At 42.4% G+C, this 15,642-nt stretch overlaps 1 protein-coding gene across 1 annotated transcript in view; it reads left to right on the top strand.

Annotated features, from left to right (window-relative positions):
* NOL10 (nucleolar protein 10) overlaps positions 1-1,747 on the top strand; it is a 53,199-nt gene extending 51,452 nt beyond the window's left edge. Inside the window, exon 21 of the mRNA XM_040598511.1 lies at positions 1,312-1,747. Within this exon, the coding sequence (XP_040454445.1) occupies positions 1,312-1,431 (120 nt within the window). The 3' untranslated portion in view covers positions 1,432-1,747. The remainder of the gene's footprint in view (positions 1-1,311) is intronic.
* The last annotated feature ends 13,895 nt before the right edge of the window (positions 1,748-15,642 follow it).

The raw sequence follows: 15,642 nt of genomic DNA, 5'->3' as shown, positions 1-15,642 counted from the left end.
GAAATGCTTTACACTACTAGGGAGGTATGGAAGGACATTTAAAAAAACAACAAAAAAAACCCAAAAAAAACCCCAACGAAGCTTCAAATGCAAATCAAGATCATTTAGTTACAGCATACTAGCAGTAGCAGTCAAAATTAAATTAAGATTTCTTAAGACCATTTCAGATGAGGTCTGGAGACAGAGAAACTACTCAGTTTTCAAATAGTGGGTTTTCTTTTTACCCTACTTGCAGTGGAATCAGGAGTCAGTACATTTCAGCGAAGTCTAAAGACCACTAGCTTTTATTACTACGATACTAGTATGAGCTTATTGTTACATTTGGTAAATTGGTTCATATCTCACCTCAGCCAAAATGCTGTCTATGCATACAAATCTCTAGCTCAAGTTTAAATTGTACTTTAATGGGAGGTTCAGGGAGAGACAGGCTAATATATGAATGCTACTGATTACAGAATTAGATGCAGTGGGGATGCAGTTGCATATCAAGTAATTCTGTCACACTGTTAATGCAGTTATCTGTGCTGCTGTTGAAATTACTTTAATTGCTGGAGTATTTTATAGCATAGACAGTTGCCTGAGCTTGGCTAGTTCAAGTCTGCTAGTTCCCGTTTATGCTTAGTTCTAAGACAAGCCTTAGTCTTCCAAAGAAAATAGTAGTTTATGGCTGTAAGAGCCATTTCATCTATGTGGTATGTAAGTTAAACCCTTTCAGCGTCTTTTTGATGAAGAGAAAAAACATTAATAGAACATGTGCCACGTGAGCAGAGATTTTAAATTATTTTCATGTGGAAAGTTTTTCTAGAACTGCATACAGCATATCAAACATGTTCAGGAACTTTTAAGAACACTTTTTAGAAAACCTGTGTGTTTCAGCAAACTTAACTGTTTTGTCTTCATTAAATCCATTTGTGTGCAAATATTAAATGTGGTAGTACTCGTTTACCAAAGTGGAAACTAAATAGCTTCAAATTGTGCTCTGCCTTCTTAAGGGCATTAAATCGTAAATTCTAGAGTGTAATTTTACAGTCTATTGTTAGACATTGGTTTTGATCTGAAATACATGATTTTATGAACTGGTTTTCGATAGCTTTGTCTTAAATGTTTGCTCTGAATTGCTTGGAATGATAGTGCCTAGGGATACCCAGAATTAACAAGTACGTTATAAGACATATGGTATAAGACAAGATAGCCTGGGACCATTTACAGTAAAATTTCCTAATGGAATTCTGACTTGATATATAGGTACTTGAACAATGAGGTGATGCGTAAGTTTACAAGAACCTGACTATTTTTGTTTTATTATTCCAGTCAGAGCAGCAGAAGAAACAGCAGGAAGCTGAGAAACAACATCGTCAAGAGAGGAAAACTCTTAGGCGTTCTGCTAATCATCTCAAGAGCAAACGTGGAAGAGGACGACTGTTTCGTTGATTTATTTTATGTTTTTTTTTAAAGAAACTTGTTTATCTCTTTTCCTTTTTCAAATGGAAAAAAACTTTTTCAAATTGGGACATGGTACCAGTATATTTGTATTTTGATCCATTGATGAACACACAACCCAGAATTTGCTAAACCCTGTGTTAATTATTGAAAAGTTTATGAAAGTGTAAGTATTGACCAAAGGACACTACAAGTGTGCTGTGTTTCTGAACTCCAGTGTGAACTGTATTTGTGCAAGAATCACCAGCAACTGGTTATTGTGTAACTCTGGGTGTTTTCTACAGAAGAATTTAAGAATTTATGTATACAGCAAGGCTGCCTGTCTTTTATTTAACTTAAGAGCTGTGGGTTTTTGCTTTCTGAAATCTTTGTTTGTGACTGCTTAGATAAAAGATCAAGGGTAAGTTATTTTGTCCAAAAACTTATCTTTACAAGGGCACAACAAATTTTTCTTTTATGGTTCTTGAAGGATGACACACAATTGTGTTTTTCAAAAACTGACTTTGGATTTATATTCTTGGGTTGCCTTAGTACCCAGGAGGAGGTATAAATAGTTGTCATGAGGGCAATTGAAAATGTCTGATTTAAGTTCCTCTAAATCACTCTGGAAGGAAACCTCTCTTGCCACACCGATGTACAAGGGGGAATCTCAGAAGGTTAGTCTTACTAAGTTAAATTTTGTGAATATTGCCTTTACTTAGAATCCTTAGGACCACGTTTAATATGTTTTGGTAAGCCAGGTTCGACATAGACCAAGTGGTATATGTTCATGTAACAAGCACTTTAAGGCCATGCCAGTAGCCCGCTATTCTTCAAAAAGTTGGTTTAGTTTAATATAAGAAACTAGAACCTACGTTAAGGAAATTATGGATTCTTTTCTGTGTCATTTTTTTTGATTCTCAAAAGAATGCTTGTTGCTAACCAGGATACAGCATGTTGTCTTGATTTTTTTAAATTATTTTAATCTTGCAAACCCATCATTTACATAAGTAGTTCACTACTTAAATTAATTTTTACTTTTGATCCTATAGAAACTTTGTTTATTGCTTTTAAATGTCTTCATAAATTGTCTTTTTGCTAACTCCAAGAAACTTTGAATTTTGGATCCAAGAAGAATGAGTGAATTCCTTCATCACTGTAAATCTTAAGAGACTTGGAGGTTCTTAGGTGTTTGTCATGGTTTAACCTCAGTTGGCAACTAAGTACTGTGCAGCCGCTCACTCACTCCCCCACTTTCCCACCCACAGAGGGGCAGGGAGCACAGTTGGAAAAAGGTAAAACTCATGGGTTGATGTAAGAACAGTTTAATAATTGAAATAAACTAAAAGATGACAATGATGGTAATAATAACAACAATGATAATGTTAATGAAGAAGAGAGGGAAAGAGAGGAGAAAAATCAAGTGATGCACAATGCTCGCTGACCGATGCCCAGCCAGTCCCCGAGCAGCCATCGGCCCCTCCCGGCCAACTCCCCCCAGTTTATATACTGAGCGTGACGCTCTATGGTATGGAATATCCCTTTGGCCGGTTCGGGTCAGCTGTCCTGGCTCTGCTCCCTCCCGGCTTCTTGCGCACCCGCTCACTGGCATAGCACGGGGAACTGAGAAGTCCTTGACTTAGAACAAGCAACAACTTGGCAACAGCTAAAACATCGGCGTGTTATCAACATTATTCTCACACTAAATCCAAAACACAGCATTGTACCAACTGCTAGGAAGAAAATCGATTCTATCCCAGCCAAAATCAGGACAGCATTTGGCTTTATAAACCAGACATATTAATAATCTGATCATGTCTCCTGGACAGTATTTACCATAGAATTTTTGTAGTTATTTCAGTAAAAACCTTGGTTTCTCATTGCCTAATGCTTATTTTTGTTTTGTTTAGATGGTAGAATAATCAGTCACATGATTAACCTGATTTTCTTCTCCCCAATTTAATTTTACCTGCTTTAATTCTTTGCTTCTGTTTTCAATTATTTTGTTTCCTTTAAAAATGCCTTTTGCACCTGGTATCTTCATCTTCAAAACATACATTGTAATCATAATGTTGCTGTCATTTGCAGTCAGCTAAAAGATGAGTCTCTCAATACCTTTTTATTTTTTACCTCTAGCTGTCAAATTTCTGCATTGTCCGTAAGTTTCTCATGCTTTCTGTTTAACACAGAGCTATCCCGTATTCCAATGTCAGTCTCGCCCATGCTGTATATCAAGAAGTACCATTATTACTGCTTCAGCCACATGTGATGCATTTAGCCAAATGTAATGCAGTTGTGGTTGCCCCTGTCCTTCTTTGGAGTCTTGTCTTCTGGTAGCATTCAAGCCTTTGAAATCCAAGTGCAGTGACAAGTTAAAGTTTGTACTAGTGCAGCATCTTTCCCCTGGAGCATTGTGTTATCTCTTAGAAATTTTCTGCATGCAATTCAGGTGTGTTTGCTTCATACACAGGGCTATACTGAACATGGAAAAGTTAATGGTGGAAAATTAACACATTCTGGCTGATACAGGGAGAATTGGGGATTAAGTGGACAGAATTGGCACTGTAAGAACAGGAATTTGGATGAGTTTGTTCCTTCTCATGGCAGGTCTAAACCCCATTATGTTTGATCAAGAGCTAGAGGTGCTTTTATGGTTTTAAGGCATCCTTATTTTAGCAGTGATTTTGTTTGGCTGTCAAGAGCAGTAAAAATAATGTGGTTGATCTGCAGGGTAGTAGTGAACTGAGTTTGAAATGTTAACTTTCAGCTTAAAAAAAGTGTATTCTGTTTTGAGATTCTTGACTGACACTGGTTTAGGTCAGTTTTTTTGCTTTTTATGCACTTAAGAGTACCTCATTATGATAATACTGATCACGTATTTAGGTTGGAGCCTGTAATATGATTAAAGGAATATAGTTTGTACTGTTAGAGAGAAGGCACATGCAAACTGTCCTTAGCACACAATTTATTTTGCATAAAAGATAGCTGGGATACACTTTAGTGTTTAAACATACTAGGCGTAACCAGTGAAATGCCTGGAAAGATAGGACTGTGACTGTAATCTGAATATTATAGGAAGCAAATGTGGAAACTGGAAGACAGGTTTGATGTACACCTAGTAGTTTATGGTCTTTAGAAGATAGTTCCTACTGTTCGAGGTTTCCAAAGAGCACTGTATTTTTATGTGCGATGTATATAATATCTCTTTTCCTGCACCCCCACCCCCCCGCACCCGCTGCCTAGAATAAGGCTAATTAGAGATAGAAGTGCAAGTAATCGATACCAGCCATTGCAGAGAAGAATCCTAGAAAACTGGAGGTCACAGATAGCATTTGTGAAGGAGAACATTAAGAGTTGGCTCAAGAATCTGAATATTCATGAACAGCATATGTAACTTGACTGGTTGTGATGTGCCCCTTTGAGGAGAGGGAGGCTGTGCTGGATTGTAAATTCATTTGCTTGTCTTTGATAGGGAACACCTGCCTGGGGCCAGTTCTTCATTCTACAGTTTCTTCATTTGTGCTCTGGATGGCTGAGGGCTTGCATGAGGTCATGATTTGTGTAAGGTGAAGAAGAGGCAAAGCTCTATGCAGTCTCCATCTTACTATAACTGAATTTGTGCTTTACTAGATAACCAGTGGCTGATGCAGATTTTGAAAGACCAGAGAGAATTAACTAGGAACAGGCCTGTGGTGCCAAAGGTGTTCTCCTCCTGTTGACTATATTCCTGAAGGAAGCACATGTCATTCTAATACAGGGAGATGGATGCTCAGCATGTCTCTAAACCAGAAAGATAGTATATAATTTTAAAATCAAGAAGTGAAACTAATTTTTAATGTCATACTACTTTTTCCCATGAACCAGCAGTAGCCAGCAAAGTGTATTTCCTGGCCTTGATCTGACCATTAAGTGCTTGAAAGAAGGTGGTGTTCTTCGCATGTTGCTTGCTTCAGTCAGGAGAAGTGTTTGATGTTTGCATTTTGCTAACAGCGAAGCATGGCTCTTCAGGGTGTCCAGCGCTGGAACTCCGAACACAGGTGAGCTATAGTGGGTGGCCTGTGCCAGTCTGCCTGGCGTGCATGTGAACCCAAGAGCTTTTTGGTGAAATAGGGATGAAGGCTCCTTGCAAGCCTGGCTTTTGAGGGATCGGAGAGCAGCAGGAGCGGGCAGCTCAGCGGGCTGGGAGCTTAGCGACAAGGCAGGTGGCAGGAGGTGCAGTCCTGCAGTTAGCAAACGAGAAGAGCAGTAGGGTGACAGCAGTGAGATTCAGCCAGCACACAATACAGGCAAGTTCATAACTACAAGGCAGGCCCAAGGTCAAGTGAGCAGGTCAGGGTCCATGAGGTGCTTTGGCGGGCATGGGCACACCTGCAGCGTAGCTTAGGCAGGGACCAGGGCTGATGCAGCTCCCTAGCAAAGCAGGGGCAGGTCTCTGGCAAGGCTGTTCAGAGCTCTTTGGCACACAGCTCTTCTCGTAGCAGCCTGGTCCCCAGCTGTCTGGCTGTACTGTTACCAGAGCTGGCTTTCAGCACAGCCAGCCAAACCTTGGCAAGGTGGGGGAGAGGTAGCAGAGCCTTAAAGTCCCATGGAGGGACCGGGTGTGAAACATGTTTAGATTCTTGAGACTGATAAAGCAGGTTAATGTCCTTGAACAGCTGTCTGGGGGAAGATTTGAAGTTTTGGTAGAAGCTGACATGCATGCAACGTCCTTGCAACCAATTAACTTCATAATGCAACCAAAGCAGGCATTTCTTGGGTATCAGCCTGATTATATCAACCTTTTTTCAGTCAACCGTACTTCGTTTTCCACACTGCAGGCATCAGTATCGATCCAGTATTACCATTCCTAAAAGCTGAGCAGCTGATGGGATCCTTTTCGACATTTAAAGTTTGTGCTCTAAGGTGAGTGGTGAGATGCTGTAGCCTTGTGGAAACCCTGATTGTTTCATATGTATGTGAATTTAGTGGTGAGAATCAGTTTTATAAACTGCCTATAAATAAATATACAGATAGTGGTTAAATGGGAGTGAAGTACTAGCAAGATAAAGACAAGACCTGGACCTGATGTATCACCTATGCTTCAGTACTTTCTTGCTCCACCACTATATGGCTTACTTTGGATAGGCTATTAGTCACTGAACAAACATTGAACCAAAACTATTTATGTAATGTTCTTTCCAAAATGCTATTACCAAGCCAAGAAGCATGCTGTGTTCCTGTGGCTTGTATAATTGTCTGAAATGGAGAGCATCCATCAGATTATACAAAACAATGAAAGAATTTACCGTACCACAGTGCTGGTTTTTAGTATCTGAACAAAAGGGTGAAGTATGATTTAAAATATTCCCCTCCATAAATAGCAGGCGTGTGTGAGATGTTTATACACATTTTTATGCTCATGGGGTCCATTTATGTATGGAGCTTAAAAATGGGCATGATTTGAAATAACCAGCTTCAGGAAGAGTTGTGAGGGAGGGTGCAACAGTTTCCAAATTACTCCATCTTGCTTTGCAGCAGCCTTTTATCTTTGCGTTCTCCATGTTTCCGGATGGGAAAAACTAGTAATACCTGGGGAGGTTGTGCAACATCCCCTGAAAGGCTTGCAATGTCAGATTAACCATCCGCAGGAGCCCCCCAGGTATAGTGGAGCCGGCTTTGAGGAGGAGGAATGGATTAATGAACTTTAGAAAACCTCTCCAGCCCGATTACTCTATGAATGTTGTAGGGCGTAAGGAAGAGGCATGCAGCGTTAATTGACTGGAGTAATTTTCCCCCTTTATCCCATCCTTCAAGTGAATCACTCACTAGCTTTATCTTTTTATCTCTTTCATAAAGATTAAATACTTTTTTTGGCTTGTTTCCATAGCTAATATATTTTGTCTGATCTTGGGAAGTATGGAGTTTTTAAGCTGAATGAAAGCACATAAATCTATTAATAAACTTTAGCTCTTGATTGTTATCGCTGTGTTTCAAAGCCCATAATACTCAACAACTGACTCTTTGTGATGAACATGAAGAAGTAGTCCTATTCTATCAGCAAAACGAACAATTTATAGTATAGCCTGCAGAAAACAATAGTATAGCCTGCAGAAAACAATCAGATTTAGCAGAGCTTGTAGTTTACACAGCCAGACGAAAAAGAATTCCCACATTTTAAAGACTCTGTAGATGGATAACCATAAACCTAGCACTGGGGTTCGTGTCATACTGTCTGTAAAACTGGGTATCGCTGATTTCTACACCCGTTCCCCCACCTATAATTTAGGCATTCTCTGCCCTATTCCTCTCTCTGATGACTCTGCTTGCGTTAACTGCGTTTTAGTATCGCTTCCTTCCTCTTGTTTTCCAATTTTGCCCAGATCCTTCACCCACATGGGGCCTAGTGGCAAATTTTTATTGATAATACATCACACGTTACCCTGTGTTTGTACTGTAAGTGGCTTTTCTGTATGAAATGCTCGTGAGCATCCTGTGGTACAGACTAGTTTACACGCTCACACATCAGTTGAGGTGAAGTAAGCTGATTTCTGTGCAAGTGAATGAAAACTGCAATGACTGTGTATCATCCGTAACAGTGTAAATTCAGAAATGTATCTGTTGCTGACTCTTTCAGGATCTCATCTTCTGTTCTTTGTTTGCTTAGTGGTTTAGACTGTGGTGCATGTGCAAGGAGTGAAGATCAACCCTGAGCATGTTCAGAAAGGAGTAATTTTTCTCTTACCATTTGAAAGAAATAATTGCAGAGAGAAGTGCTGCATTTCCTTTGATGGTTACATTCAATTAGAGTTGAAGTACAATAATGTTACAGCAAAATCAGGTATGAGTTTAAAACACTGTTGTTCCCAGTGTGGTCATGCTTTATGAGTGACATTAGGGTCATCTTACCTATGAAGGCAGGTCCTTGTTCCCATTTAATTCTTCAGAGTGGGGCAAAAGTGAAAATCCCATTTCCTCATTAAAGAGAAAACTAGGCAGTTGAAGTGGGAAATACCGGCCCAGCCCTAATCAGAAGTTATACTCCCAATTCCTGGAACCACCCTTCCCTTCCCTACAGCAGTTTCTGCCAAAGCTGCTCTGTCTCTCCTACTCATTATCTCTTCTTTTAACATCTGGCTATTTCTTGTGGGGTGCCTATCTCTATGCTCCAGTTTTTCGATTAATATCTGGATCTATAGTACAGATTTGTACAGATGTAGCAGGACTTTAAGAATGACCACTAAAATGATAATAGTAACGGGTTGTTTATAGGCAGCTGTTGAGCAGAGTAGATCTATATGAACTTGGAGATGTGAAGAGCCGTGACATCAAAGTGCACGGTGGGGGTTTGGAGAGCTGGCATGTGCTCTTGGCGATATGCAGGGGCAAATGTTGCTTTAACCCAAAAAAATTCCCCTCTTATTGTTCTGTATGCCTGTGCCGCTGTGCTAGCTCTGCTTCAGTAAGGGTCTGGGTGTTTGGGGTGGAGTTGTGTTCTGTAATTTTTTTTTCAAGACCTTACTACTGCATTAGTACAGTTGCTGTGTACAATTACATACATGCATGATTATGTTACATAATGTGCAATTACACAAAAGTTTCAACATTCAAATGCATTCAGATTATGTATCATCTCACTAATGAATATTATGTCCATTTTATTTACCAACAGATCTGTGGAGTGCGTACATAAAAGTCGTAAGAGACCCCATGCTTACCTGTAAGGATTTAATCATCTTATGCAAATGAGAATGTTGAGAAGTAATTATCTTGTCTCTTAGGATTTTGCTGAATATTCTTGTAAACTGAATCAAAAGGGAAGTTTACAACACTCCCGTCATAGCTACAGTGTTTTTCTTCTTTCCCAGATGTAAACGGGAGATTGCCTAATGGGACTATGACACTTGCACTGAAAGTATGAGGCAATATTCTAAACAGATCTCCACAGCAAATAAATATCCTCTACCTGAGATATTTTAGACAGGTTACAACAAAACACTTTTGCACAGTGCCATGGTACACTGCTGCAATTTAAATATTACTAGAAGCAGAGCATAGATGATCGTGCTGTGGTACTCAGGATGCGGCCTGACACTAGTCAGTGTAGACATGAGCAAGAACATCGTGTGCAATACCCAACATGTGCAGGTAGCTGGGGACTAGTCTTGCTAAATTAACTGTGGTTTAGCCAGTTAAGGAAAGACGTTAGATGTGCTGATAAGTGAAAGTTATTGTAGGAGACTTTGAAGGCCGTGTTCCTTTATTTCTGTGGTCAGTCTCTCAAACCATGAGTGGTCCAGTCAAAACTGCAGGAAAGTGGAATCTTCTCCAGAGCAAAGATGAGGCACGGAGCTATTTCAGGTATTGCTTGACCTCCCCGGAGTGGCGGGAATGAAAGCTGCCTTCACTGGTGGCATTTTGGACAGATGTGAGGACAGGGCTGCTAGTATATGGTGGAAATTCAATGTGACCAATGCAAGGGAGATTTTACACCTGAGTGGGTGTATGCTGCGCTGTGCCTCAAGGACTGGAGGATGAAATAACCAAACAGCCGAGGCAGGCAGCTCCTTCTCTCCACTGTTTTGCCAGAGGATCTCTTTTTACTTTGCCTGGTTATGTGATGTGTACGTGATGTCTACTGAAGCAATTCTAGAGAGTAATGGCCAAGGGTGGATGTCTGTCTTTGTCTCTTAAATGCTTCCCCTTAATCACAGAAGGGTGATTGACCTTTCTTTTTCTAGATGTACTGTTTCCCCTTGCCTCTGAAGATCTGGGGAAGCAGAGCTCCTTCCTTCAAGGAGGCCACCACTCCCCATGAAATTAGAGGAATTTCTCATAGAGATAATTTGGAAAAAGGGTAACTGTCTAGTAAGGCAGTCAATAACGCAGCTGGAAAGGATGGGAGAGAGGAGAGGTGGAAAATCATTTGAGATCTGGCCAAATGTTTCTCTTGAAACACTTTCCAACAGAGAAAAGAGCTGATCAATGTGAATGTCAAATTTTCAAGAGCTGGAACTAATCTGTTCTGGTTTGGGGGTTTCAGTGAAGACTTTCTAGCTTTTAATCTTATGGCAGTTTTCTCCTAGAGGGTACAGTCCTGTCCTGACCTGCTCTAGTTTCTTGCACTTCAGTGCCTTTTAAAAACTGGATTCCTCCAGCCAGCACGACAAGGTTACTAGAGCTGATCAGGGAGAAACGGTAAAGTAAACTCTTCCTGGTTTTTGGTTTTGTTTTTTTTTTTTGGTTCTGCACCCCCCAGCATCTGGAGTTATTGGGCACTGTCTAACCGCAAGGCCTGGATCGGTGAGCGCCTGTGTGGAGCAGCAGGCTGAAGTGCCCGCAGCTTGTGACTGCTGAAGAGCTGAGCTGTCTGAACCCCTTCTGTCTTCCCTCCCTTCGGGGGGCATGTTCTGACACTGACAACATCAAGAAAGTGACCCACAGCAGCTGTCAGCAACAGGTTTCCCAGGCTCCTTTCAGCGATGGAAAATTGGTTTAGTGAATACTAATCAGAAGACAAAACAGTTAAGGGAAGTTTGATAGCGTATTGGGTTTGCGTGGCAAGGTTTTGGTAGCCAGGGGCCATGGGGGTGGCTTCTGTGAGAAGCCGGCAGGAGCTGCCCCCGTGTCAGACAGCCAGCGCCAGCCGGCTCCGAGAGGGACCTGCCGCTGGCCAAGGCCCAGCCCGTCAGTGACGGTGGCAGCGCCCCTGGGACAGCAGATTTCAGAAGGGGAAAAAACCTGTGCAGCAGATTACAGCCAGAGAGAGAAGTTAAGTATGTGAAAAGAAAAACTTTGCACACACGCAGTTCTGTGAACAAGGAGGGGGAGGAGGTGCTCCAGGTGCCCTCCAGCCCGTGGTGCAGCCCCCGGCGGGGCAGGCTGTGTCCCCAGCCCATGGAGGTCCACGGTGGAGCAGTTTGCCACCTGCAGCCCATGGAGGGGAAGGGGGGTGCCCGAGGGAGGCTGTGACCCGCGGGCAGCCCGCGCTGGAGCAGCTCCAGGCAGGGCCTGTGGCCCTGCCGGGACCCGTGCTAGGGCCAGCTGGGCCTCCCCTGCCCAGCCGAGGAGGACAGTGACAGAGCGGCTTTGGTGGGCACCTGGCATCCAGCTGGGGTCAACCCACCACAGATAGACAACCTCTTTATTGCTTCATGCTGTCTTTAGCTGTTAAACCAACAAAACAATTTCTGCACTAATTGGGAATGAAAATTATTATTGGTGCTGATGGTTCTTTTCCTAGTGTAGCTGGGATTTGGTGACAACTAACTGATAGGAGCTAAGTGGAAATAACATCTTAATCACCAGAAGCTTTGGAGGTTCTGACTTCGAGACAGCCCTACTTCTGGCTTCATGCATCACTTCGTTTGTCTCACTGCACAGAGTAAAGCATTTTAGGGCATCTAAGCTAAATACATCAAGGTACAAACCAGCCTGAAGAACCAGATGGGCTTGAGAATCTGTCAGTGCATAAGGTACCCGTACAGCCAGCAAACTTGTACTGTATTAGGCTGTGTGACTCCCACAGGTTAAAATTTCTGCCTCTTGGCTGAGGCAAGAATTTGGACTGGCCTCCAGGCTTGCTCAGAATTCAAAGGTGCTTGAATCTAAGAATATAGGCCTGTCACCGCTTTGACCACAGCTCAGAAATCTTCAGTGCAAGGCTGTCCTGAGAGCTTGGCAACAGCCATGCTTCTAGCTTTCCTTTCTACCTTGCATTCTCTGAGCAATCTTCCTGCTCCTTATTGAAAGCCTTCAGTGTGTCAGTGCATTTTGAGGCCAATGTATCCAGAAATGTCTTTGGTGTTTCAGAAAGGTACCACAAGCTCCCTGTGGGGCCTGCGCAACATTCCTCACCACCAATTTGAAAAGCAGTAGAGCCAAAACTGTCCATAGAGTCTGTTTTCTTCCATGAATATTAAGTCTCTGAAAGTAAAGCAAAGCTGGCTACGGGGTTCCAAGAAAGGAGGACTGAGCCCTAAGGCAGAAGGACATAAATACACAAGGGACAATAACAGTTCTGAGAGATTTCAGTGTTGGTGTCTCAGAGCATCTGATGCCTCAAAATAAAGCAAGAAATTGGAAAGCTACTGAAACAGTTTTCTTTGAACATCATTTTGCATCTTGATTTCAGGCATTGCAAGAGAGAAATTCTGTTATATCAATGGGATCTCTTGTGTTTTAACCAGAGAAGTAGTGATACTGCGAGAGCTAGTTATGGTGACCATGCTCCAAATCCCTTAACCAAGAGATCTTGGGTTGACGAGCATGTGATTGTTGAGAAAGCCTTACTTTTCTCTCAATTAAAAGTTCGTTCTTTGGACTGCTTTAGTTATGTACCAAAGGCAGAGAGGTAGTCTGAACAACCGGTACTTAATTTGTATTGGCTCTCACAGACACGGCTTACGTTGATTACAGAGAACCCATCACACAGGATGAACTATTACTGAATCATTTCTTGGGTTTATTAAGCATTAAGCTGGCTTTCATCCCACATGCAGGGCTTTGAACTGTTACTGAATAATTCCTCAATTCATTTTCTTTGGGCTTTTATTCCACTTGCCGGTCTTGTCTTTTCCACCTACACAGCCTCCAAAACAACAGGGTCAGTCCTGCTGCCTTGACACAAGCCACGCTCTCATTGACATCAGAGGAGTTTTGCCTGTGTTGGGGTGATATTGGCTGTATGTTTACTGTGATGATTGCAAGGTACTGCCTGTGTGGCTTACGGGTCGCCTGCACGTTTGGGTTGTTCTGGTGGGTGGAGTTGAGGGGAAGGAGTATATTGTATTGGGGTAAGGGAAGGTGGCTGTTCAGGTGTAATGAGTTACTTAGCTCTTACCAGCTGCTGCCTTGACCCCTAACAGTGGCCACACAGAGTAGTCTGTGGTTCCTGCTCTGCAGCAGAAGCCAAAGCTCAGTCACGCACAACTCTAGCAGGGTGCCCTCCTCCTGGAGTCGGATCCGCTTTGCATAAACCCAGTTCCTAGTTGCCCAATAATTTCCCAAAGTGGAAGGAGGATGTGGTAAAACACTGGAAGCTCTGTAAAATTTCTGCTGCTCCCTCGTTTTGCACCCATTCCTAATATATGTGCTGTAGTGGATCTCAAAATTAGAAGGGGTGAGGAGATGACCGTGTCTCAGAAGAGTAAGATGGAAGTTTCTGAATCCACTGAGTGGTTCTGTCAGAGCACTGTCTTAACTGGCACGAGAAGGAGCTAAAGTTTCGGTCTGCTCTGATGGACAAGACCTTTTACGTCTTTGCTTTGGTTTGGTTTCCTGACAGTATGGCAGATCATACACCAGGAAGGTGGTTAAATGCAGATGAGTTCTGCCTTGCACAGAAGGCAGGAATAAAAGGTGCGTTCCCTGCTCTGAAATTGGTAACTTAGAGACAGTATTTCTCAAAGCCTCTCTGTCCCCAGTTGCTGTTGCTAAGGATTTAAACCAAAGACACCCTTTTTCAGATGCAGTTGGGGGGGGGGGGGGGGGGGGGGGATCTTTAAAAAAATATTTTTAATAAAGGGTTTCACTTTATTTCCTTTTTTTCTTCTTCTGTTTTACTTCCGATGACCTAAGGGAGACCAGATGAGTCTACTTTTGTGTGGTTTGTGCCCTTGAAATTTTATAGATCCTGCTCACAAAGGTGTCTGCAGCCACAATCAGGAACAGTTCAAGTCTTAAATGCCATTTTTGGTTGGGTGTTTTATGTAGAAGACTTTGAAGTTTCCCCTGGAGAACAGGTTCCGTATCTGTAGGTAATTGCACAGGTTTCTTACGTGGTTATAGGATTAGGCAAGGGCAGTGGGATTGCAGTCAGAGTACTTGGGGAGGGACAGAAACCCTATGAATATTTGCAGCTTTAGGTGAGTAGTACTTCTTTTGCAAACTTTGAGCAGTGCGTAGTTACAGTGTAACCCATGTGTACTTGGAGATGTGACACACAGTTCTACAGTAGCAGCTTGTCCCTAATAGTCACCCTGCTATCAGCAATATTTAGGTTGAGGACAGCCTTAGCTGCATCTGATTTCTGTGTCCTTAGTACCTTGGCTTCTTACCTCCATACCTTGGTATGGTACCTTAGTTTCTGTGTACTCCTTGTGCCTCCCCTTGAAGCCGCCAGATTTTAGCATCCATGACATCTACTGCTACTGTGTGGTGAGACACTTCCTATTGCTAGTGCTACACCTGGCTCTGTGGCTTCACTTGAGCTTCATTCCCATTCTTGGCTTTGAGGAAACAGTGAGACAGATGTTGCCTTCTTGTCCTCTTTGTGACAACACTCTTGATGTTGTAGACTTCTTTTGTGATCCTCTTTAAGTCATCTCTTTTCCAGACCGAAGCCCTGAACCATTGAGTCACTCCTTGTATGGAAGCTGCCCCTTGTTTGGGTTTTCCATAAACATGCAAACAATTCAGAACACTTGGGCTTCTGCTACTCTGTTAATGATACATTTTACGGTTTGTTTTGGAAACTAGGCTTGGTTTCTGTCCATTGTCATGCGTTAGCAGGAGAGGTCCTCCTGTGGATTAATATGTTGTTATAGATAGGAAAGAAAGGGTGGCAGTGAATGGGCAGTTCCCCTGACAGGAGGAGGGTAGCAGTGGGGTTTCCCAGGGACCTCTGAGGAACCCTGTGCCCATCCATGTATTTATGTGCGTTTTGGAAAGGTAAATCATCACCCAGGAAAATAAATAAGGAAGACTGCAAAGAGCTGTAGGAGAGTTCAGTAAACCTGGGTAGAACACAAAGCGATGGCTGTCACTGTGGCATGGTGTGATGAAGTAATAGAGGGAGGCAGGAAAATCCAGTCAGCTGCAGCGACAGAACGGTGAGCTCTCGGCTTGCTACTGGTATGTAGGAAAGACTTTGTCACTGGAGAATGTTCTCTGAAAACATTGATTCAGTGTTCAGCAATCGTCAAATGTTACTGGAAATGAGGGGGGGGGGGGGGGGGGGGAATATCTGTGCTATACATAAACCCCCAGAGTACCATACTATGGCTGTTATGCTTAGTTCTTATCACCTCACTTTAAGAAAGGGTGTGGTATAACTGCACTGAAGTGAAATGGCATTATAGCATTTTTTATAAGAGACATGAAGAGTTTTCTTGTGAATGAAGATTAAAAAGTGTGGGACTTTTTGGCCTGGAAACAAAGACAGCTGAGCAGCCATATTATAGAAGCCTATAAAATAGTTGGAATGGTGTGGAGAGGAAGATTACAAAACTACTATTCATTATTCTT

This window comes from Falco naumanni, chromosome 6 (genome assembly GCF_017639655.2).
Source record: "Falco naumanni isolate bFalNau1 chromosome 6, bFalNau1.pat, whole genome shotgun sequence".
Taxonomy (NCBI): Eukaryota; Metazoa; Chordata; class Aves; order Falconiformes; family Falconidae; genus Falco; species Falco naumanni.
Note: the sequence above shows the minus strand (reverse complement) of the source record. Positions and strands in the feature narration are given on the sequence as shown.